Below are 25,503 nucleotides of genomic sequence, written 5' to 3'. Positions count from 1 at the left end.
TGCACCAAGGTCCTTAGAGCAGTCCAAAAACCTTGGAGTTTGCTTTCTCCCATGTTGTGACATTCTTGTTTTTTTCCAGGTCAGTTTCAATTCCCAAAGTTCTTCTCGCACATCCTGCTGCCAGCCACAATGCATTTCCCCTTTAAGCCATCCAGGCTATCTTTGAAACTTTGGGCACTGCCGACTAGCTTTACTCATTATATTGTCCCCCTCTCCAACGCACCCAACCAGTGCGGTTAGTGTTGGCCAGCTGCTGCAATTATTCTCAGGAGCAGGTTGCACCAAGTAGGATCCGAAGTGTAAGCTGGGGTATAAGTGTAAAAATAAGTACAGAAAAAGGCTGGAAGAACAAGAGTGCACTTACATAATATCAAAAGAAGGAGTTCTTTGGACACATTATTGGTGCAAAAGGGTTGTAAGGTAATGTAAGAAGAGCAAGAGGCAGTGGAGGAAGCAACTAGACAACATTAAAGACTACAGGCTCAACCAGAACTCCCAGTTGCTATGATCGGAATGTTTGGAAGACCATGTGACAACAGCACTAAGAGTAGGAGGAGTATGAAGTTGGTGGTTTACTGCATTCCAGTCAACAGGCATGGGGTTAATGGTGTGTCCGCATTGCCATCCTTGGTTTTGGGGCCTATCAAATTTAGCTACCACCCAAATCATAGAATCCTTATAGTGCAGAAAGAGGCCATTCGGCCCTTCGAATGAACACTCTACCTGGCCCAATCTCCCACCCTATCCCTGTAACCCTACCCAACAGTTGGACAATCCACCCAACCTGCACATCTTTGGACGGAGGAAACCGGAGCACTCGGAAGAAACCCACGCAGACACGGGGAGAACGCGCAAACTCCAGTCACCCAAGGCCAGAATTGAACACGGATCCCTGGCACTGTGAGGCAGCAGTGCTAACCACTGTGCCGCCCAGAGCATCATAGCTTGATGCTTAACACAGAAGGCCATTGGGCTTATCACATCTCTGCTATTTCTAGAACTGTCAGGTAGCCCATCCGCCCCCATTTCCCCATAACCCTGTAAACCTTCCCTGTAAATGCGGCGTCTCCTGAGATCAGGACTGCTGTAAAATCCCGCCGCTAGTCTGCTCTGTTTTAAAAGCAGCAAACCTCCCCTCCCAGTTGAGGAAGTTTCGTTTCTCCGCGATCTCACTGGACCTTTGGGGCAGCTGTGGCGCTTTCACTTTCCAAACGTCACATTTGTTTTCCCGAAGGCTGCTTTCCGATTCCGCGGCCCCGATAGTTTCGGTGCTACTTTTCATGAGACGCCCATTCCCTGGGCAACTGAGCCCAGGGGCAGACTGAGCGCCACAATGAATGTCCGCTGCAGCTTGGAGATGGCCCAGTCACTGAGGTCGGCCCTGTACAAGGAATGGGCCAAAAGGGTCTTCGCAATCGAGTGCAGCACTAACTCAGAGCCGCTTTATTTCGCTCTAAACCCAACCCCCCAGGGGCACTGGGATGAGAATTCCTGTTTGCATCAACTCCTGACCCGCGCCCAAACCTACTCGGTTTGCATCGCCTCTGACAACAGGATTGCAGGTGCAGAATCTTACATCCGCCTGCGAGATCAGCTCAGCGGGCTGCCCGAAAGATGCCGCGTGATGGAACTGATGGCCTTTTCCCCAAACCAGCAGGGATCATTGATCAAGGGCTTTTTGATTCAAGACGATGAACACTTGAAGGAGACAGAGCGGGTGTTGCAGGAGCTGGTCCGTGCAGACGAGCAGACAGCCCTGTGCAGCTACACAAGGGATGATGGGGGCAGAATATGGCAGAGGCTGAGGCTGCTCACTGCTGGCCAGGAGAGGGAGGTCTCCTGCAACTGCATCTGCTGGGCTGACAGACCGCAGCTCCATCCCTCTGTCTTAAACATCAAAAATTCAGTTATATTCTGCAAGTATGAAGATGCTTATGGCGTTCTGGAAGAGGTGAGTAGCAGCTTTTAATGATTCGTTAACGCCGGTGCGTCCAGCGTTTTGGAAGAACAGCATTCAGATACCGGTTAAATTGCTTTTAAACCCAGACGTCGTCGTCGTCATTATCAAACCCCAATCTTGTCTTTCTTTACAACCGTGACCAATTTCCACTCTCTTTACTTCTGTCTCTTTCCTTCACTTCTACCAGTCTATATATTGCTCCCTTCATTTCTGATTGATTTTTTTTTCTTGTTTGCTCCCTGTCGTGGTCTCACTTTGCCTTTGATCTCTTTTAGGGGTCGATTAGCTCAATTGGTTAGGCGGCTGGTTTGTACCAGGGCAATAGCGCAGGTACAATTCCTGTACTGGCTGAGGTTATCCACAAAGGCCTTGCCTTCTCAACCTTGACCCGTGCCCGAGGAGTGGCGACCCTCAGGTTAGATCACCAACAGTCAGCGCTCACTCAAATGGGGAGAGCAAGCTATGGTACTGTGGTGACATTAACATTTCCATTGCCTCCAGATATTGGGTGAGAGGTGGCAGTGTCAGTATTCAAGGTCAGCGGGCGCATGGGAACACCATCACGCTCAAGGTCCCTTCCACGTCAAGAAAACCGTGCAATGCTGGTCCGAGACATCAGAGGAAATCCTCCGCGATTGCTCGGAGTCTGTAGACTGGTCCATATTCAAGGCCGCGGCAGCTAACCTGGACGAGTACGCAACCACCGTCACAGACTTCATCAGTAAGTGTGTCGAGGACTGTGTACCAAAGAAGACAATTTGGGTGTTCCCCAATCGGAAATCCTGGCTTAACCAAAGGGTTCACTCCCTGCTGACGTCCCAGACGGAGATGTTCAAGTCTGACGACCCCGACCTATATAAGAAATCCAGGTAAGACATACATAAAGCCATCAGGGATGCCAAAAGACAATATCGGATCAAACTAGAGTCCCAGGCCAACGACACAAACCCACAACGTCTATGGCAGGGCTTACATGAGATCACAAGCTACAAAGCAAGGCCAGGCTGAATCTCTGGGGCTGGAGCATCCCTTCCTGATGAACTGCTCACTTTGAACAGACAGCCAGTACATCAGTGCCACCCGTCCCAACAGCCCTAGAAACACCCATACCCACTATTACAGCCTCAGAGGTAAGACCTGCCTTCTTGAAAGTGAATCCGTGGAAAGCGACGGACCCCCGACGGAATCCCTGGGCGAGCACTCGGAGCCTGTGCAGACCAGCTTGTATTCACAGATATCTTCAACACCTCACTTCTCCGCTCCGAGGTCCCCACCTCCTTCAAGAAGACCACCATAATATCAGTACCAAAGAAGAACAAGGTAGCGTGCCTCAACGACTACCGACCGGTGCCCCTTACATCTGTTACCATCAAATACTTTGAGTAGCTAGTCATGAGACAGATCAATACCAACCTCCCAGCCGGTCTCAATCCATTGCAGTTCACCTATCGCCGCAGCCGGTCCACAGCATCTCCTTTGCCCGACAATCAACACTCGAACACCTCAACAACAAGGGTGCCTACTGTTCATAGACCACAGCTCTGCCTTCAACACCATTATCCCGACAAGGCTAATAACCAAACTCTGCAACCTTGGACTTGACCCCTCCCTTTGCAGCTGGATCCTTGACTTCCTCACCAACAGACCGCAATCTGTCAGGATAGGGAACAACACCTCATCCACAATAGTCCTCAACACCGGGGCCCCACAAGGATGTGTGCTCAGTCCTCTACTGTACTCCCTATACACACACGACTGGATGAACAGAACGATAACCGTGGTTATCATTTAGACCAGGGGTGGGCAAACTTTTCCGTGCAAGGGCCACATTCAGAAATTCACAATTTTAAAGGGCCGCATAGTATATTAAGTAAAATAAATACTTCACCCGGTTATGATTCTGGGCGCCTCATATAGAACATAGAACAGTACAGCACAGAACAGGCCCTTCGGCCCTCGATGTTGTGCCGAGCAATGATCACCCTACTCAAGTCAACGTATCCACCCTATACCAGTAAGTAACCCAACAGCCCGCCCCCCCCCCCCCCCCCCCCCCCCCCCCCCCCATTAACCTTAAAAAAAAAATTTATTTTTAAATTTTTTATGACTTGGTGGGCCGCATAAAGACCTTTGGGGGCTGTAGTTTGCCCACCCCTGATTTAGACAAACATGAAGATGGTGAATATTGTTGTTAATCTTTATTAGTAAGCTTACATTAACACTGCAATGAAGTTACTGTGAAAAGCCCCCAGTCACCACATTCCGGCGCCTGTTCGCTTGCATTGACAACAATTTGCCATCAATGTGTGTTCTCATCTCTAAATTGTTTTCCTTAATTCCTTTCCCTCTCCTCTCATTATCTGGCTGCACCTTAACTACTTATGTTTGGGAAGCTTCAGTTTGTTTGACTCTGGGCTTCTGGCTGTGCACTCCGGCGGGATCATCCTGTCCCACTGACGACGCACCCCCAGTGTGGGCTTCCTGGTATTGTTGGGGTGGATTCAATGGGAAATCCCATTGACAGCGCCTGGACTTAAACATCCCTCCATCAGTCAATGTCAAGATGCCTCCCGCAGTCAAGAAACATGCCGTGGGGAGGCCAGAGAATCTTGCCCAGTATCTTTCAAATTCAGGGACAAAGGTGCTATAGAGTGGCCTAGCTGGACTATGGCCTTCAATACCTGCCCCTGCATTCCAAATAGTTTCTCAGTTCAGCATCATTGTGGGTAGATATCAGGAAGAAAACCTCACTTCCATCAGGGTTACCTAAGTAGGTTTGAAACAAAAAGTGATTTTTGCCATGGGGCACCACTGTGTCCCATGCTTCATCCAAAAACCATTTGTGGTGATTCAATAGACTCCTTTGTCTATGTACACATTTTGAATTTTGACCTCATCCTTCCAATTCTGTAAACCAATTTGCAAGTTGGTGACAGATGATCAAAAGTGAACCCACAAGCTTGTTTCCCCGGTTTCCTAACATCAAAATGTCACAATACTTACATTGATGTCCAGTGTAATTGCCAAAATTACCGCCCGCGGCGGCTCCCCTGCTCTAGGCTTCTGCCTCAGAGACCTGTGTGCTCTGTCCACTTCAGGGGCCTTATCCAGCACCTCCTCCGTCATCAGCCCATCCAGCATCCTCAACACGTACCTCGTGGCACTCGCACCTTACACTCCTTCAGGCAGGACCACTATCCGCAGATTCTGCCTTCTCAAACTGTCTTCCTGCTCCTCCACCTTTGCTCTCAACATCTTGCAAAGATCTCCTAAGAGCCCCACCTCCGCCTCCAATGCCACCACCCACTCGCTGTGATCTGACATCACCTCTCAATCTTCAGATCTGTGGCCCCTATGCCTCCAAGCATTTCTTCACCCTCTCCATCAAGCCCTTCAGGGGTGCCAGAGCCCCTTTTCTATCCCTTCAACATTCCTTTTCAATTGACTGCCTTAAAATAGAACTTGAAGACCATTATGGTTTGTAGTAAATTATTTAATTTACAAGCTAGTGTTGTAGCCAAGTTGCAATCATGGGTAAAGGCTTGGCTTACTTTCTAAATGATCCCAAAATTAGATTGAAGCTAAGTGTAGCCCATTGACTGTAAATGAACATCCAGTTCCCACGTCAGATGACGAGTTACAGCTTACGTATCAAGACTTTTCTTAGTTTGATGGAATATACTTTGAAGTTTCAATAGCCTTCGAGCGATACTCCTGCATCTCCTTCCTCTGCTGGAGGAACTCCTCCTTGATTAAAGCCATCAACTGTACCATCTGGGTCTTTCCGACTTGCCCTTCCCCCTCCACCATCCTTCCACTGGCTGCTGCACCACAGGTTTCCTCCAACTCCTTGGCCAGGTCTTTCATCTTCTGCCGGGTTTGGTCATCAGCGGATATACCACTCCTAGGGGAAACTACACCTCCAACCTTCAACTACACCTTCCAGTCGAAGATGCACCCAATATCAGGGGAAAAGAGCTCTTTTCTATGCCTTCAAGCAGGAGCTGCCTTGTGCGCGACCATCCACATCATGGCCGCCACCTGAAGTTTCCTTACATATGCAATAGTTATTATCTTGTCTCATTGGGGAATCTTCACAGTTCAATAAATATCCTCATAACATCCTTTAAAACAGAAGGCAAATATTTCTATTTGATTCCAGGCATTAGCATGTTTTGCTTGTTCATTCTTTATTTTAGATTACATTTCCGTTTCTCAAAAGCTGCTTACTAAATTGCACTTGATTTTTTTTACATTCAAAATGATTCCAAATTGAAATGACAATTTTGTTGTTTGGCTAACAGGTTTCCTTTTATCTTTAATGTATCTTCTTCCAAAAGAGGCTTTTTCTTAAATAATAGGGAGCACAGAAATGGTGAGATGCTTATTTTTATTGGTTTTGCTTCACTTAAAAAAACTTGAATAACTTCTCCTAATCATTACATCAAACTGGATCTACAGGTCTCTGTAAAAGAAACAGAAATACATTGTGGCTCTGGTCAGGAGCACAATGAGTTCATACATAGTCAATCATACCTGTCAAAAACCTCCTGCAACTTAATTTGTAAGAAGCTACATTCAAAACACAAAAGCTGTGTGGAGATTTAAAAAGTAACTCCGCTGAAAGGGTTAACTTTTCTGCAGAACTTAAAGGAGCAGAGCAAAGCATTCTTGGGAGTCATGCAGTTGGAGACGTTTTAAAACAAGTTCTAAACATTGTGGTGAATGTAATTCACACTGTATTGTATTGTATGGTATTGTGTCCTTGTGGGCTCTGTCTGTGAGCCGTTGCGCGGCTCTGCCCATAGGGGGAGATGAGGAGCTTGTACAGGGCTCCGCCCATGGCCTCACCCATGGCCCCTCCCACTACCGGAAGTATAAAGTGCTGCAGCCGTGTGAGCCTGCCCTCAGTTCTTCTGGTCGCAGGCAGGCTCAGTTGTAAGACTATTAAAACTACAGTTTACTTCCAATCGTGTTCTGAGTGAATTGATGGTCACATCAATTTAATAGTCTTAGAAAACTTGAAGAAAACTACTATGGAATCAGCCCTCAAACCTGATTGACTAGAACTCGACCCGCAGGCTGCAGAGGCGAAGGAAATCTTCCTCCACTGGCTTCGGTGTTTCAAGGCCTGTCTGGCTGAATCGATCACCTCCGAGACTACAGATGAGCAGAAACTCAGCCTACTGCACGCACGGGTGAGCGATCGCATCTCTACACAACTCAATTGTACCGATTCATACCGAGGCCCTCGCTATGCTCGACTGATTGTACGTGCGGCCGGTAAACGAGGTCTACGCGCGGCACATTTTCACTACCCACCGCCAGCGCCCCGCAGAGTAGCTAGAGGACTTCCTGCGTGACTTAAAAGCCCTTGCTCGGGACTGTAACTTTCAGGCTGTAACGGCCTCCCAGCATATGGAACTCGCTGTCCGTGATGTGTACGTTGCGGGGCTCCGGTCTAGCTATGTGCGCCAGCAACTACTCGGGAAAGGAGCCCAGAACTTGGAGGACACGGTAGAGCTAGAAACTACTATTGAGGTCGCGTTCCGAAGTCTAAACTCATTCCCCGCAGACCAAGCGACCCCATCGTGGATCCCCGACCAGTGACTGCCCCAGGCCTGCGCCGCGCAGCCATCCACCCACTATGGAGCGCCAGCGTGTCATTTTTGTGGCCAGCCCCAACACCCATGGCAGCACTGCCCGGCCCGCAATGCGACCTGCAGCAGCTGCAGTCGAAAAGGACATTATGCCAGAGTATGCCTGGCGAAATCGAAACCCTCTAACTCCCCCGCAGTCCAGAACAATCGCTCCCCAATTCGCAGGCCTGCAGGCCCCGCAATGTTGCAGCGTGTCTGCCGACTCTGCCTCCGCCCGACATGTGCGACTCATGGGGGACGCCATCTTGGCAATCCTCCCCCACGCGGCCGGCCATGTACGGATCATGGGGGCCGCCATCTTGGACGCCATCTTCCTTGCCACCCGCCACGTGCGATCCACGGGGGCCGCCATCTTGGCCATCACCCGATGTTCACCTCGACGACTACGACCTCCGCGGACAGTCATCACGGGGCCACTCCAGCACTGCTGATCGAGCCGCCGACTACCCGCAACTCAACGCAGACACGTTGGCCAGTCGCATCCGAAGCACCTCAGGAGCTCGATGATGTCCGTTCAAATCAACGGATACAAGACACCGCGCCTCTTCGACTCAGGGAGCACCGAGAGCTTCGTACATCCTGACCTGGTAAGACACTGTTCACTCCCTATCTTCCCTGCACGGCAAACTATCTCCCTCGCCTTGGGCTCGCACTCGGTCCAAATACAAGGGCGCACCGTCGCGACCCTAACGATTCAAGGCGTCAGCTACTCTAATTTCCAGCTGTACATACTCCCCGACCTCTGCGCCCCACTCTTGCTCGGGCTCAATTTCCAATGTAACCTCAAGAGCCTCACACTCAGCTTCGGCGGACCCCTACCTCCACTCACTATATGCAGCTTAGCGACTCTAAACATCGACCCCCCTCCACTCTTCGCTAACCTAACGGCTAACTGTAAACCAGTAGCCACTTGCAGCAGGCGGTACAGCTTGCAGGACAGGGTATTTATTAGAGCCGAAGTCCAGCGGCTCCTACGTGAGAGAGTCACAGAGGCCATTAACAGCCCCTGGAGAGCTCAGGTGTTGGTCGTCAAGACCGGGGAAAAGTTCTGGATGGTGGTTGATTATAGCCAAACCATTAACCGGTTCACGCACCTCGATGCGTACCCCCTCCCCAGAATTGCAGACATGGTCAACCAGATTGCCCAGTACCGCATATTCTCTACGGTGGATCTGAAGTCTGCTTACCACCAGCTCCTAATCCGCCCGGAGGACCGCCACTACACAGCGTTCGAGGCAGATGGCCGCCTCTTCCATTTCCTCCGGGTTCCCTTTGGCGTCACGAATGGGGTCTCGGTATTCCAACGAGCAATGGACCCAATGGTGGACCAGTACGGGCTGCGGGCCACATTTCCGTACTTGGACAATGTCACCATCTGCGGCCATGACCAGCAGGACCACGACGCCAACCTCCACCGATTTCTCCAAACCTCCCAGAAACTCAATCTCACCTACAATAAGGAGAAATGCATTTTCCGCACTACCAGACTAGCCATCCTCGGCTTTGTCGTGGAAAACGGAGTCCTGGGCCCCTACCCGGACCGTATGCAACTCCCTCTCCCTCATTGTCCCAGGGCCCTCAAGAGGTGCCTGGGATTCTTCTCTTATTACGCCCAGTGGGTCCCCCAGTATTGGGACAAAGCCCGCCCACTATTTAAGACCACACTCTTCCCACTGTCAGCCGAGGCCTGCCAGGCCTTCAACTGCATCAAGGAGGACATCGCCAAAGCCGCCATGCGGGCGGTGGATGAATCCGTCCCCTTTCAGGTGGAGAGCGACGCATCAGATGTCGCTCTTGCTGCCACTCTGAACCAGGCAGGGAGACCAGTAGCCTTTTTCTCCCGAACCCTCTCCGCTTCAGAACTTTGACACTCCTCAGCCGAAAAAGAAGCTCAAGCCATTGTGGAAGCCATACGGCACTGGAGGCACTACCTCGCAGGTAGGAGGTTTACCTTCATCACCGACCAGAGATCGGTTGCCTACATGTTCGACAACTCGCAACGGGGCAAAATAAAAAACGATAAAATCTTGCGGTGGAGGATCGAACTCTCCACCTATAATTATGGCATCATATATCGACCAGGGAAGCTCAACGAGCCCCCAGATGCCCTGTCCCGCGGCACATGCGCCAGTGCGCAAGACGACCGCCTGAAGGCTATCCACAACGACCTCTGTCACCCGGGGGTCACCCGGCTCGCCCACTACGTCAAAGCCCGAAATCTGCCTTTCTCCACCGAGGAGGTAAAAGCCATCACCAGGGTCTGCGCGGAGTGCAAACCGCACTTCTATAGACCAGACAAGGCCCACCTGGTAAAGGCATCCCGGCCCTTTGAACGCCTGAGCATCGATTTCAAAGGGCCACTCCCCTCGACCAATCGAAATGTGTACTTCCTCAATGTCATAGACAAATTCTCCCGCTTCCCCTTTGCCATCCCGTGCCCCGATATGACCTCCCATACAGTCATCAGAGCCCTGCACAGTGTCTTCACCCTGTTCGGTTTCCCCAGCTACGTACACAGTGACAGGGGTTCGTCCTTCATGAGCGACGAGCTGCGTCAGTACCTGCTCGACAAGGGCATCGCCTCGAGCAGGACTACCAGCTACAACCCCAGGGGGAACAGGCAAGTGGAGAGGGAGAATGCGAAGGTCTGGAAGACCGTCCTACTGACCCTCCGGTCCAGGAATCTCCTGACCTCCCACTGGCAGGAGGTCCTCCCCGACGCGCTCCATGCAATTAGGTCCCTCCTGTGCACCACCACCAACCAGACCCCTCACGAACGATTATTTGTTTTCCCTAGGGGCACTACCACGGAGGCTTCGCTCCCATCCTGGTTGAGGACACTGGGCCCGGTTCTCCTCCGGAAGCACGTCCGGACACACAAAACGGACCCACTAGTAGAGAGGGTACTGCAGCACATTCGAACCCACACTGCGCCTTTATTGAACACCTCGACGGCCGTCAGGACACCGTTTCCCTCCAGGACCTGGCGCCTGCAGGATACACCACTACCACCACCACCACCGAGGTATCCCTCACACTGCACTCCACCCAACGCCCTGCGCCCCCACGCCTATAGGTTCCCTGCCCACGCTCTGCGCCCCCACGTCTATAGGTTTCCTGCCCACGCTCTGCGCCCCCACGCCTATAGGTTTCCTGCGCCCCCCCTTCGCCCGTCGCACCGGTCAGGAACGGACCTCGGACCGAAACGCCCCCAGAGTCCACCCCCATACCCACACCGACCGCCACCACCCAGCCACCCGAAGAGGCTGCAACCCCGGTGCTCCGCCGATCCCAAAGGACGACTCGGCCACCGGACCGGCTCAACCTGTAGACCCGTCACCTCGCCGGACTTGATTTTTTTACAGGGGGTGAATGTGGTAATTCACACTGTATTGTATTGTATGGTATTGTGTCCTTGCGGGCTCTGCCTGTGAGCCGTTGTGCGGCTCTGCCCATAGGGGGAGATGAGGAGCTTGCACAGGGCTCCACCCTCGGCTCCGCCCATGGCCCCTCCCACTACCGGAAGTATAACGTGCTGCGGCCGTGTGAGCCTGCCCTCAGTTCTTCTGGTCGCAGGCAGGCTCAGTTGTAAGACTATTAAAACCACAGTTTACTTCCAATCGTGTTCCGAGTGAATTGATGGTCACATCAAACATATAACTCTGCTTTCTCACACTTTTTTCTCCTATTCTAATTTCTACAAAATTTACAGAGGGAACTAAACACAGCAAATAAAATCTCTCCCTCACCCCGGTGCAAGAACCCCCCTTTCCCCTCCCACAGGCCGCCCCCCCAGCGTTCTTGCGCTGTTCCCGCCGGCAGCGACCAGATGTGGACGGCGCCGGCGGGAAACCTGTCGTGTTGGGCAGGCCGCCCGGCCCATCCGGGCTGGAGAATTGCCGCTCGCCCGTTACAAACGGCGAGCGGCGTTTCTCCCAGCAGCCAGCCATGGTGGGGTGGGAGAATTGCGTGCGGATGCCGGGGCGGCGTGGCGGGACTCGCTCGGCGCCCCGGTGATTCTCCCAGCGTGGGGGGGGGGGGGGGGGGGGGGTAGAATTCCACCCAATGTATCTAATAATCACTTATTGTCACAAGTAGGCTTCAATGAAGTTACTTTGAAAAGTTCCTAGTCACCACATTCCAGTGCCTGTGCGGAGAGGCTGGTACGGGAATTGAACCCGCGCTGCTGGCCTTGTTCTGCATAACAAGCCAGTGATTTAGCCCACTGTGCTAAACCATCCCCTTGGGTGTTTGCATTTCCTATTCACGATTACCTTTAACTGCTTCTAACTCACTCATACAGGTTTGCCCATCAGCTTGAGAAAGAGGAACACTGTTCTTTCTCACTTATCGTTTCACAGACATCTTCAGATACCATGGAGACAGTAATTAGTCTTTTCTCAGAGGGAAGAGGGGAACACGTGGTTGATGGGACAATGAGAACCAGAGACACTTCACAAGTCGACTCAGAGTTGGATTGTATTTCTGATTTTAGTGGAAGACCAAGGACAGGTTCTCCTCTTGTACTGCAGAAGGAACTGCACTTTTCTTTATCATCCTGCCTTTCAGCTCTCAATGACCCTGATTAAAGTCTGAAAAATGACTTTTCACAGCAAGAGAAGCATCTCCATCATTGCCGTTCTCCAATTCAGAGAATCCAGGGACTCTCGACACTGCAGAAGGAGGCTATTTGTCCCATCAAGTCTGCACCAACTCTCTGAAAGAGCACTCTACCTGGGTGCATTCTCCATTTTACCACCATAACCTAGCTCATTGATCATAGCTAATCCACCTAGTCTGCACATCTTTGGACTGTGGGAGGAAACTGGAGCGTCCGGAGGAAAACCCACGTAGACACGGGGATAAGGTACAAACTCCACTCACAGTCACCCAAGGCTGGAATTGAACCCAGGTCCATGATTCTGTGAGGCAGCAGTGCTAACCACTGTGCCGCCTATTTGGCACAAGTCTGCATTCATAGAACATAGAACAGTACAGCACAGAACAGGCCCTTCGGCCCTCGATGTTGTGCCGAGCAATGATCACCCTACTCAAACCCACGTATCCACCCTATACCCGTAACCCAACAACCCCCCCCTTAACCTTACTTTTAGGACACTACGGGCAATTTAGCATGGCCAATCCACCTAACCCGCACATCTTTGGACTGTGGGAGGAAACCGGAGCACCCGGAGGAAACCCACGCACACACGGGGAGGACGTGTAGACTCCGCACAGACAGTGACCCAGCCGGGAACCGAACCTGGGACTCTGGAGCTGTGAAGCATTTATGCTAACCGCCATGCTACCGTGCTGCCCTTATTTAGTTTGGCCAACCAGATTTCTCACGAAAGGGAGTGAAGGATGGGGATCTATCACACACCCTACAAGCCCACCCAATTCAGTTAGTGGCAGCAGATTTGTCTGAGTCGGTACTGACACACAAGCTTTCGGGTCTGAAGGAAAACCTGGAACTTGATTTCCTTGACTAATCCGTCTCTCCAACTCTTCTTCTAATTTGTGTATCTTTGATTCAAAATGAGAATGGTCCGTCCTCCTCGCTTCCTTCAAACATTCCCTGAAAGCAGCCAGTGTGTCATGCAATTCCAGTTTAAGACTGTCATTTCCTCCTCAGCTTCACTAAGTCTCTATTTATAATATTTTGTTTTAACGGCCGTTTCATTGGCAGAGGCAAGAATGTGACCCTGCTCTGCAACAAAACAGTTCCAGATCGCAAATTTGGTGTTGAGACGCACATCAATTTTGTTCATTCTGTCTATTACTGAGTGACCTCCAATTGAATGACATTCTTTTTCCTCTGCTATTTGCTTTGAATGGAGATCCCTCTCATGTTCTAGCTACTTTGAATGGTCTGCTGGCAATGGTGTAATGCTCTTGAGCTTCATTGGCAGGGTTTTGGTTGGGTGTCATCATCAAGTTTGAAGGGGGATATTCTTTCACTCCCAGCAATAACCTCATATGTCTGTTTGCAGACAGATTGGGCATTGCAGACTGCTGCTGGGTGGAAGCATCATTGCAGCTCCTCAGGTTTCTGGTGCTCACCTATATGAACCTTTTCTTGTGGTTGCACACCAGAGGGACATTGATGAAATGAAATTATTGCAGTTCACAAATGCTCGTGGTTGACCTGAGTACTCGGAGTGTCGGCATTATTGGTGATGCCTTGTATTCGTGGGGAAAACACCATGGAGGCAAACACGAGGCTCACATATTCTGACACATCATCAAAGGCAAAGTTAATGTAATTGCCATTTTTGACAGATAACCGATCCGACTGTGCGGGCAACCAACTGAGATAATTATCCAGCAGCGTCCAGGAAGGATACTGAGGCAAAACAGCTGAGGGTGGTGGAGGTGACTAATCGTGGCGGGCAGGTAGGGTTTCTCCCAGGTGGTAGAAAATGTATGCCACTACCTCACATGACAATCTGAGCCACGGGAAGCACTGCCCTTCTGACAGGCCAAGGAAGCTGAGCCTCTATACACTCCATTACGCAGACAATACCTCCTATGAGCTCAGTTTCTCTGTGTCTCACCCACAAAGAACGCGGTGGCAGTGGTTAGCACTGCTGCCTCACAGCGCCAGGGACCCGGGTTCAATTCCGGCCTTGGGTGACTGTGTGAGTTTGTACATTCTCCCAGTGTCCTCCGGGTGTTCCGGTTTCCTCCCACAATCCAAAGGTGTGTAGGTTAGGTGGATTGGCCACACTAAATTGTCTCTGATTGAGCTGATTGGCTTCTTTCTACACTGTAGGGATTCTATGATTCTATGCCTCTCCAGGGCACGTTGGTGCTGCTGCTGCTGTTGCTCGTCTCACTGCTGAGCACTTGCTGGTCTCCCCACAGCAGTCTGTTGCTGCTCCTTTGTTGGCCATCTGCACATCTCATTCGTTTTTGCTGCTGCTGATGGTCATCCTGGTCCTTGTTGGAGCTCCAACCTACTGATCTCACCCACCTCCAAAGTGCACTCTCAACAAATCCTTCCCTATAGTGGGAGGTAAAACGCTTGAGAGTATTTATCGCTACCAGATGCCTGACTTTTAGTTAGCCTCATGAATTACTGCTCGTCTTCTTTGGTATCATTGTCACATTTCAGGAAGCCCACGCATGCCCTGTTAAATTTAAATGCTTCTTATAATAACATTGCAATTCTTTTATTATATTTCTGTATCATCTTTTATTACACTTTGTGTGTTTTGATATACTACGGAGTGTAATATGTGTTAATCAAGCCTTGGTTACTGATGAGGTCTTCTGAATCTCGATGAAGAAGACTCAACTCATCCAGTAGTAACAAAAAGTTTATTAAGTAACTATAACAATAATTGCGTGAGTTCTTTACTTTAACATTGATGCTAGTGATAAGGTTAACAAGATCTAACTACAGTAACTATGCGTAACTACACTAACCGCCTGAGCTAATCTGTTACTCCTGTCCAGGTCACAGTACATCCAAAAGAGAGCGAGAGAGACACAATGTGGTTGCTTTTATACCCCTGTTGGTCCAGCCCTCGAGTGATAATCTGGTGCTACTGATTACACATTATGTACATGCACATACAGAGATCACTACAGCAATATCATAATTTAAATATTCGAATCATTAACCCATCTCCCTGAACTGGCCGACACACACACAACTGAAAGTGCTGAACCCGCAGATGTGAGTTGGAGCCGGCCTCCAGATGTCGTAATTTTCACCAAAGTTACCCTTCAAAAATAGTCTGGATTTCCAATATTCACAGTATTTTGCTGGTTATTTGTCAAGCTCTCTTCTTCTAGGTGCTATTTCTGTGGCATTTCCACATTTTACCCACTTCTTAAAATGAAAACCAGCTATGCTTTCCTTCAGGGGTTTCATATTGCCGATGATTTTAGTGATTGTTATGTGTACCATCCTTGGAAATTGTTTTTCATTTGGCAAAAAGAGATGAAGTCAGTCCATTCATCTGATTCCGCCTCTTGAAACATGTACAAACCGCCATGTGTTTTAAAAAAATAATTGAATTACTTTAGTGTGTGTATGCACATACAGTGAGAGTCTTTTCAAAGAAATTTCCATTCTGCTCCCATTCTTGATTTGTTTGATGCATAAACACCATGTTGGGTTGAGAGGGTGTGCAAATGACCTGCTCTAAGGCCAATCTCATTGAACCATATGAAAGGGCAACATAAATAAACTCTGTGCTTTGTCTTTGCTTTCATGGGGAGAGTCTGGCTTCTTCACAAATGAGATGGGAGATTCCGTGCCTAGGACCTTGACCACATGGATCCTGATCTTGTGACCTTGTACCGTGCAATAGGAGCAACAGTGGACTTGGCCAGCTTTCGTTATGTGCTCCCTTAAGGGGTGCAATAAAAGCATAACTTTATTCATTCATTGAACGTGTCTTTTTATATTAAACATCATTTTTAAAAAGATAACGGCCGGGATTCTCCCCTACCCGGCGGGGCGGGGGGTCCCGGCGTATCGGAGTGGCGTGAACCACTCCGGCGTCGGGCCACCCCAAAGGTGAAGTCTCCGCACCTTTAGGGGCCAAGCCCTCACATTGAGGGGCTAGGCCCGCACCGGAGTGATTCCCACTCCGCCGGCTGGCGTGAACGGCTTTTGGCGCCACGCCAGCCGGGGCCGAAAGGACTTTGTCGGCCGGCGTAAGTCCGCGCATGCGCCGGAGCGTCAGCGGCTGCTGACGTCATACCAGCGCATGCGCAGGGGAGGGGGTCTCTTCCGCCTCCACCATGGTGAAGACCATGGCGAAGGCGGAAGCAAAAGAGTGCCCCCACAGCACAGGCCCACCCGCCGATCGGTGGCACCCCCCCGGAGTCAGAACGCCCCGTGTCCCCCCCCCCCCCCCCCCCCCCCCCCCCCCCCCCCCCCGGACCCCCGAGCCTGCCCGCGCGCCAATCCTGCCGGTCAGGTAGGTGGTTCGGAAAATCCCGGGGGGGTCGGAGAATCCTGCCCAACAGCGTTAAGCAAAAGCATTCAGGTCCCAAATGCTAAGACAAATAACAATGATTTATAGGCTGGCCTGAAAATTCCTATTATATTGAATGTTGTGTTTGTATTTCTGTTCATCAAAGTGTGTAGGTCTGGTTCCCAAAGCCAAGGATATTCTGCAATTAGCGGATCAGTGTGACAGGACGTGTAAAAAGGGTCCATTTCCAGTAATTGCGATAGAAGGACTCGATGCAACAGGTAGGAAACATCAGATGGTTTATATTTTACACAACTAGAATACATACCATGTAACATTCTTCACAAAGCATGCTGCATTCAGCAGTTTGTGTAAATTAGTATTGCGTAAAAGTCCTAAACTATTGCCAACAGGCAGAACAGGCAGGCCACCAATTAAGGAGCTAGATCCATTAATCCTCAACTAAGCCTTTTAATGTTAAAGTGCCACATATAAGAATGATATTGGCTACCTTAATTATGGAGTGATCAAGTCAATAAAATAGGATTTAAATAACTACTCCCAGAATAATAAATAAGTAAACAGCAATGATTACACTCATTTCAGTGAGATCCTATAGTTCCTCATAATATATTTGCATGGGTGAGGGGCAGAACTGTTTCTTCCCGCCCAAAGGTCCTGCTTCAAAGGATGCTGAATTTTTTGGGGCACCTCACTCGTTTTCTTTCTGTATGTACAAGCCTATTCAATGATAAAGGGTGTCACAGCTGAATGTCATTTGATCCTCCTCCCAAGAGAAACTTATCTGATCCCTCTAGGATTGTTGGATAGGAAGAGGAGTGAGATCCGTGGTTCAATTTTTTTCCTTCTTGGCCTGTTGTGATACTGTTACATACCAATAGCATCAGCACGAAACAGCAATCTCGCTTGCGACCTTCTCTCTTTTATAACTCACGAGATAATCTAAGTAACCACTCGGCTATTGGATGGCTGAGCAAGTAGAACATCTCCGTCCCCATAACTCCCAGAAAGCGTTCCCTGATGGGATGGAGAGTCAGCCGTCAGGGCAAAATTGGGATTGAAGCCAGGGGCTGACCCGAACATCATGCTCAGATCACTCGCCGGTGGCGTGAATTCCGCGCCACATGCCAGGAGGAGCATGGAAATAAATGCAAATGGGTTGTAATGATCCATTTGCATCTATTTAGCGGCCCGACGCCCTAAGCTCCGCTCTCCTGTGATTTTCCGGTCTCCGCGGCCGGGAATCATGTGGGAGAGGGTCATTTGTGGTCTCAACAATCGTGAACCTGACGTGGTGGACCTCGTATTGGGCCAAAGGAGCAACAGTTGGCCCTCCGCGAGGTTCACCACACCAGGGCCATGATGGTAGAGACCATTAGAGCCCCACCCCCCACCCCACCCCCCCGTACCGCAAATCTGCCCTGACCCCTCCCTCCCTCCCCGCACTTCACAGCACCCCCATATTCCGGTTTGCCTGGATGCCCTCCCCATCACCCCCAAGTGCAGGAGAGGCCTGACCCGCACCCCCCGCACCCATCCCCGGGGTCCCCTGTAATAGGGAAACCCTCCCCCCACAGGAACCCCTGTGATAAGGAACCACCCCACAGGGACCCTATGATAGGGAACCACCCACAGGGACCCCTGTGATAAGGAACCACCCCACAGGGACCCTTGTAATAGAGAGACCGCCCCAAAGGGCCCCTGTAATAGACCAGGACCACCTGTCTAAAGGAACCCCGCTCCACCGACCTCCTCCTCCCACAGAGACTCCCAAACAGATCCCCCTCCCCCCAGAAATAAGACCCCTGTCTGGAAGCTGGAGAGCAGTCCAGACAGGGGCTGCGGGAAGCAATATAACTGTAATACTTACCTTGCAGCTCCATATGTCCATTCTTCAAAGGGGACCAGATGTACCTGCCTCTGGTTCCCACAAATCCACTGTCTGCAATCCATTCATGGCTTAGGTGGAGTGGTTTGTTATTGACAGTTCGTTAAAACCTTCTGTAGCTTTGATCCATTCATATCCCTTCGAGCTTCAGTGGCCTAAGTGGTGAAAGCCCAATGTTTCAAAGAGAAGTAAGTGCAGTGAAATCACCCGCTTGAGTGATTGTAATCACTCGCTTGAGCCACTCGCATTGTACACGGTGCCTCAGCAGGAAACATACGGCTGACGCCGCACAAAGCCCAATTTTCTACACTGAGCAGCTCCGCTCCAGAACCCCTCTGTGTAGCATTTGAAAATGGCCTCCCGATCTCTGAGGCCCCCGAAGCGACCCCTGACCCCCCCCCTGCCCAAACACATGATAAGAGGGGCCCCGTCCTGCCCCCCCCCCGAAAAAAACACCCACACAGGGCAGCACAAGCACAATCGCACCCGTGCAAAAAATGCCAACTTGGCACCTTGGCAGTGCCAAACTGGCAGTACCAATGCCAGCTGGCATGCCACTTGGGCACCTTTGCAGTGCCAGGCTTGCGCCCAGGCTGGCACCAGCAGTGCCAGGGCACCATCCTACCCGAAGGGCATGCAGCTGAAGGCCTCCAATCCTCTGGGAGACCCCCACGTGTAGTTCCAATTGGTCCCTCTTTGTGGAGACCAGTAACAAATTGTGCTCACCTAAGGTCTCCAAAGCAAAGTGGTTAGATTCCAAAGCCTCAGGTATATCAGGAATCTGCATATCAAAGTGAGACTGCTTGCTTTAATATGCAGATTTGCCAAACAGTGATCCCACATACAATGGCCGTGATTCACATCGCAACGTCTCGTTGCGAGCCAGGTAGATCCCAGGAGCAGGGTCTCCTGACTTTTATCAGCCCTGCCCCATGTGTTTCCTTTGCTCAGAGCTCTGGTTATATGTAGCCTGTGCATTTTAAGTCAATAATAAACAACGGGACAGAACTGCCCTATGGTGTGTTATGGGTGTGGCTTTAACCTTTGTATTTATCTTTAGGAAAAAGTACTTTGACCGAGGCTTTAAGAAACTCTATCCAAGCAACACTTTTGAAGTCCCCACCAGATTGCATTGGCCACTTGAGAGAAACGTTTGACGCAAAGCCACCTCCCATTCGACGGGCTTTTTATGCTTTAGGCAATTACATTACTGCTTCCACCATAGCAAGTGTGTCTGAAAAGTCTCCAGTAATTGTAGACCGGTACGTATAGCCTTTAGAAGTTTCAACTTCAGTGAATAACATGCCTGGCTTTCAGAGATGGTCTGTTGGTGTGTAACTCCCCTTAGTGTACACAAATAATCCTCTGCCATGTAACTTTCATACATAAACATTGATGGTTCATTGGCGTGTAACTTTCAATGGTGCCCAGTGAAAAACTAACAATTTATAACAATGTGGATCTCCAGTGATAACTGATGAATTTATAACTTTGAACATACAATCAATTAAGTTCTGAAGCACATTAGCTGTCAGTATCATTGCAGCTGTAATAAATAGAAATTCTGTTAGAAAGAAAGGCATTTTGTAACGTGATCCCTTACTCAGGTTTAGTGCAGAAACACAAATATTACAAAGAAAACAATGTAGAAGGCGCAGAACTACAGGATTTTGCTTGAAACAGCCAATGACACTTTGCAGAACACTGTTCCATGCATGCCCAAACTAGCTTGAGGTGATTAAATTAATTTATGGGCAGGTGCAGGAAACAGTTTCCTCTGGTGGTGTCATGCAGAAGGAGCGTAACTTTAAAATTAGAGCGAAGCCATTGAAGGGAGAAGTCATAAAGCACTTCACAGGAAGGATAATGGAAATTTAAAATACTCCCTCCCAAAAAGCTTTACATGCCAGGTCAATTGAAGATTTCAGAAGTGAAATAAATAGTTTTTTTTTGTGAGGCAAGAATATTAAGGGTTACAGAAACAGGGGAGTGAATGGAGTTAGATTATGGATCGTCCATAGTTTAGTTGAATGGCAGAACAAGCATAAGGGACCAAATGGTTTATTCCAGTCTTCATGAGTTGCAGAGTCTGCTACCTGCTAGTTTACTGACTAGCCTTCTTATTCTTTGGATCAGTTGGTTCAATTTCACAAAATGATTTATTTGCTATTTGATGATGAACTAGTCCTTAAAAACCATCTATTAAAAGATCAATATTTGTTGCATTGTCTGGTGTGTCTTAAGTTAAAAGATTACAGCCGGGATTCTCTGAAAACACGGCTAATTGTTGATGCCGGCGTAAACACCGGACTATTTCAAGCCCAGTGGTTTGGTTGCCCACAGGGGGTCAGCACGGCGCTGGAGTGCTCTGTGCATGCGCACCGCGAGTTCGTGCATGCACTTGGAGGCCACTTGCACGCTGGCGCCACGCAGCATGGCGGAGCCACACAGCGAGCCGGCGTGGAAGAAGGAAGGCACCACCCACCCCCGGATCGCGCACGCACGTCGATCCATGGCCCCCGATCGCGGGCCTGGCCGTCGTGGAGGCCCCTCACCTGGAGTCTGAACCCCCCCCCCCACACCCACCAGGTCGGCCACCACGGCCGCGGGTCCGAGCTCCCGCCGGGTGGAACCATGTTAGAACCACGCTAGCAGGAATTTGGCCGGTTGACAGAGGAGAATCGCCGCGGGGGCACCGGCGCCATGTCGACCGCGCATGCGGCTGGTGGCGATTCTCCGGTCGGAGAATCCTGCCAACATTATTAGATACACTGACATTTAATGAATCTTTTGACAAAACAGAATATAACTTTGTGTAAACTGACAGCACTTATTCCATTTACTGACCGACTCCTTAAGAAGTCAACAAAGAAGCTGAACCTTAATTTAGTGTAAATTAAACTATTCTGAATATTGATCAGAGAAAGAAGTCCAGTTTTGTTCGGTAAAGACATTTCAAAAATTGTCAACTTTTCACACAAGTTACCAAGTCATCTCACTGTTTGTAATGCTGTCTGTCTTTATAAAGATTTGAATATGTTGTGTTATGTTCTAGATTTTGGCATAGCACTGCAGCGTATGCAATTGCGACAGAAATCAGTGGAAAGGTGGACAACCTGCCACCCCTACACCATGAATTATACCAGTGGCCCCAAGATCTAGTTCAACCAGATTTGGTGCTGTTGCTCACAGTCGATGCAGAGGAGAGAGTCCGTCGCTTAGAACAAAGAGGAGAGATGAGAACAAAGGAAGAAATCGAGCTGGAAGCAAACAGTTTATTTCGACAGAAGTAAGACAGCCTTTACTTAAAACTAAGGAGACAGGGCAGCCATCTTTAGGTCTTTCCAGAAAAGTACTTTCTCTGTCTCTCCACATGTTTAAATTTCTTAAAATCCATCTTTTTTTGACCAAGAATTTGATCCCTCTTTTCCTAGTTTTAATTTGTTAGTAAACAACAAATATCCAAAATCCCTATCCTTGATTTTGAACCTTACCCTCAATTTATTCTCTAGCAATATGTATTCTCTGCTTCCATGAGTTTTCCCTTCACAATTCCTTTACTTCCTGCTCATTGTTCACCTCGCAGATTTGTAAAGTGGTCGGGCATTGTTATGAGAACTATATGTTATGATAATTGTGGGTTCCTGTTTGGTTTCTCATTGAAATGTTTCTGTAGTTGGGATAGGTCCAGAGTGTGGTGGGAACTGGTGATTCAGCGTATGGGAGACTGTTTAAGCAGTGTATAAGCAGTAAGCAGACCCTTACCCCCAACAGTAAAGCAGCTGGATGTCAGTGAGCAACAGCTGGGACTGGGTATTTTCTCCTGGAGATAATTAAAAACTGCATTTCAGGCACTTGTGGGCAATGCAGTAGGAGATTATGGGTGGGATTTAAGGGAAATGAAACAAGAGTCCAGTGTCCGACGTGTTCAGCCAGGTGTTTCCCAGCTCTGCCAGGAGGAGAACAACCCCGCTACTAAATGGAGGCCACACTTGGTCCCATTTTCTGCACTAACGAAATCCACACGTCAGTGCAGAAAGTGAAAAGCCGCCTCGATCTCTGAAACCCCCACCACGCCCTCCGGGCCCCCTCAAGTCCCCAACACCAGTGAGGGAGTCTTTGGCCCCCCGCACCCCACTCCATAAATGTAGAACATCCCCTGGCCTGATCCCCGGCGTGTGCAAGATGCCCACCCGGCACCTTAGTACTGCCAGCCTGGCATCCTGGTAGTGCTCCTGCCAGCCTGCCAATGCTACATGCGTGACACCCGGGTGGGACTTTCAGGACCCCCCCTTCATCTCCCCCAACCTTCCTGATGCCCCTTCATACCCCACTTTATGGGCATGCCCCCCTCAGGCTCCACTCCTTGGCACTGCCAACCCAGTACCTGAGCACTGCCTCTGGTGCCCTGCCCTGTCCCTGACTACCGGGGGGGGGGGGGGGGGGGGGGGAGGATTCCAATGGCCTCTGAGACCAATAGAGCGACCATCACGTCAGGTCTGCGTTGTGGCTACCAGAACTAATCGACACCCGGGTGCGGCGTGTGATTCCAGGGAGTTGGAGACTGCAGCCTCAAACTGGCCGCGCATATTTAGATGTGCCAAATGGTTCATTTAAATCTGATTATCTGGATCTTGCCCAGCGAATGTCGGATGACTCCTGTGCGGTTCGGCACCCAGCGTGAAGCCCGTTTTGGGCCTGTCCCGCTATGCTGCTGGCACAACGGGATCTGCGCCGAGTGCAACAGGTTGGAAAAGCCGCGCCCCTGGTCTGATGTAACTTCACGAGATTCCAGAAGTGCCTTTAATCTTCATGGTGATTCAGTCAAGTGGTCTCATGTCACTTGAAGTAGTTTTGATGCTTATTCTAAGTACTGAAGTTGAAACTAAGGCCCACATTATTTGACACAAAAAACAGCAGATTATAACACTGAAACTTCCGGTTGGTGAGAGGAACTTATCGCCTCCAACAAATGTTGTGGTTTGTGCCAAGAACTGCTTTAATCATTTTAACAAGTACATGTGTAATCTTTTTCACACTAGGGTGGAAGCAACTTACAGAAGAATGGAGAATCCAGCCTGTGTTGTGGTCGATGCCAGTGTTTCAAAGGAAGAGGTCCTTCGAAATGCTCTTCTTGTAATTAAAAAACACTGTGACTGTGAACAAACCTGACTTCGTACACTGGTGAATTTGAGCTGCGATCGATTAGTGCTGAAATAAATTTCATGCCTTTATTTAATACACTGTAACTAGGCACCATGAACAAGTATTGCTAACCTCATTTCTTTTGCTTTGGGTATGTCGATGAGCTGTGTGCTATTTTCACTGTGATGAAATAATAAGAAAATGACCATGTGATCAGCTGATGTGATTTGCATAATCAAGCTACTGAAAATAGATATACAGGACTCTTTTGCTCATCTTCCCTTGTTCAGTGACAGATAACCAGCACCTCCTTACCTGAGATCCTGGGATAAATCCTAGCTTCTTCGCCTAGGCCTTAACCTGCTCAGTCAGCTACTACAATAGTCAGTGACGTGCCCTGCCCAGTCAGTGATGCTGAAAATCATCCCCTAACACTTCCAGTCTAAATAAACGAAAGTGACAGAATTGCTGTAATCAGTGATCTAAAGAACCATAGAGTGAGATTAATCAGACACTTTGCCCCAATCAATAGAGAAAGGCAGATGACCCCGAGGGTGCAGATTGATTGGACAGTTAGCTTGGGGCCACAGGCTGTGTTTCCACTGGCCAGCCCCAGAGTTATTTCGCGTTCGTTCTCACACAGAAAGCTGCAAGCTTTCCCCTGAATAAAACCAATCACTTCTCGTGCAGGTTAAAAGTAACTCCAAGGCAAGGCAGTTTGAAGTTGAATTGTGTAGGGCCAGCCGTAACTCAGTTGGTCGCACTCTTGCCTCCGAGTTGTAAGGGTCTGAATTCAAGCCCCACTCCAATGTTTGAACATTGAGAGAGTGCTTCATTGTCAGAGGTGCTGCCTTTTTATTAAGAAGATGTTTTATATCTTCTGCCTGTATGGGTGAATGTAAAGGATTCCATGTCAAAATTTTTGGGGGAAAAAGCAAGGTAGTTCTCTGTGCTCTGGCCAATATTTATCCCCTAACAGACTATCTGGTCATTGTCACATTGCTGTTTGTCAGCGTTTGATGTCGCAAATTGACTGCCGCATTTCCTACATTACAAAGATGTCTGGAGGTTGTGAGAAGCATGATATGAAGGCAAGTCCCTCTTCGTGCAAAAACTGAAGTAAATTTGTTACACCAAAGTGCCTTGCCAACATAGTTATCCATTCTCATCTGGTTATCATGTTGATGTGAAGGATGAGACTGGTCTATTAAACCCATTTTAGAGTTATACTTCAAATTATGTATTGCAGGTTTGAGAAATTGCATCAAGTTTCAATCTGGCCGAACATCCCACAACCCCGAATATGGAATACCTTTACCTGTTCTGCTGTAAACAATATCTGAAACATAGAATATATGCTATTTCAATTTATTGAGTACCTGTTCTATGTGATCATCCTGTCATTTGGTTATAATTCTGTAATGAATAAACTTAAACTACACCCATATATAACCATAATTTGTGCCTCAATGGAAATAAGTATTTCATCTACTTTGTCTGTGGAACTTTTGGTTTTTAGTTGCAGCAGTATTTATTACCTATCCCTTGTTTCCCTGAAGATATTAGGAGTGAAATATATAGGGTGCAATTTAAGGCGCAAAAGACAGAGGGCAGGATTCTCCAGCCACGTTTGCCTGGCGACCGGAGAATCCCACCCGAGGTCAATGGATTTTTCCATTGTCGCTGTCTCACCCATGGCGTTCTTGTGGCAGGCTGGGTAGAAGAATACAGGCCAGAGTCTCATTTTGGTCGTGTATAGTGGGGTGTTTCTCGATGCCTGCAACAACACCCAGAACAATCCTGCTATCTAACGGGACTCTGCCATTTTTTTAGGCCTCAGTTGGGAACGCCCAATGAATCCGTACTTGCACTGAGAAGATCAGCTTGTCAGTG

General features: G+C 49.2%; 1 protein-coding gene across 2 annotated transcripts; it reads left to right on the top strand.

Annotated features, from left to right (window-relative positions):
- The first annotated feature begins 1,113 nt into the window (after positions 1-1,113).
- On the top strand, positions 1,114-25,068 carry cmpk2 (cytidine monophosphate (UMP-CMP) kinase 2, mitochondrial). 2 transcript variants are annotated; one of them, XM_038800297.1, is made up of 6 exons: positions 1,114-1,951; positions 16,723-16,837; positions 19,526-19,727; positions 21,521-21,754; positions 23,508-23,649; positions 24,860-25,068. In XM_038800297.1, exons 1-5 carry the CDS (start codon positions 1,334-1,336, stop codon positions 23,635-23,637), a joined length of 1,299 nt encoding a protein of 432 aa, XP_038656225.1. In that variant the 5' UTR covers positions 1,114-1,333; the 3' UTR covers positions 23,638-23,649; positions 24,860-25,068. The 2 variants fall into 2 exon arrangements, with proteins under 2 accessions (XP_038656225.1, XP_038656224.1); XM_038800296.1 differs by having other exon boundaries at positions 23,508-25,068.
- The last annotated feature ends 435 nt before the right edge of the window (positions 25,069-25,503 follow it).

This window comes from Scyliorhinus canicula, chromosome 6, assembly GCF_902713615.1.
Source record: "Scyliorhinus canicula chromosome 6, sScyCan1.1, whole genome shotgun sequence".
Classification (NCBI taxonomy): domain Eukaryota; kingdom Metazoa; phylum Chordata; class Chondrichthyes; order Carcharhiniformes; family Scyliorhinidae; genus Scyliorhinus; species Scyliorhinus canicula.
The sequence above is the reverse complement of the archived record's forward strand: the minus strand, read 5'-3'. Positions and strand labels throughout refer to the sequence as shown.

Bases quoted from the DNA above. Each gene is read 5' to 3' on its own strand.
- cmpk2 (XM_038800297.1), top strand. From the start codon at position 1,334: ATGAATGTCCGCTGCAGCTTGGAGATGGCCCAGTCACTGAGGTCGGCC. The intron at 16,838-19,525 runs GTAGGAAACATC...ATTTATCTTTAG, and splicing joins AGAAGGACTCGATGCAACAG to GAAAAAGTACTTTGACCGAG. The intron at 21,755-23,507 runs GTAAGACAGCCT...TTTTCACACTAG, and splicing joins AACAGTTTATTTCGACAGAA to GGTGGAAGCAACTTACAGAA.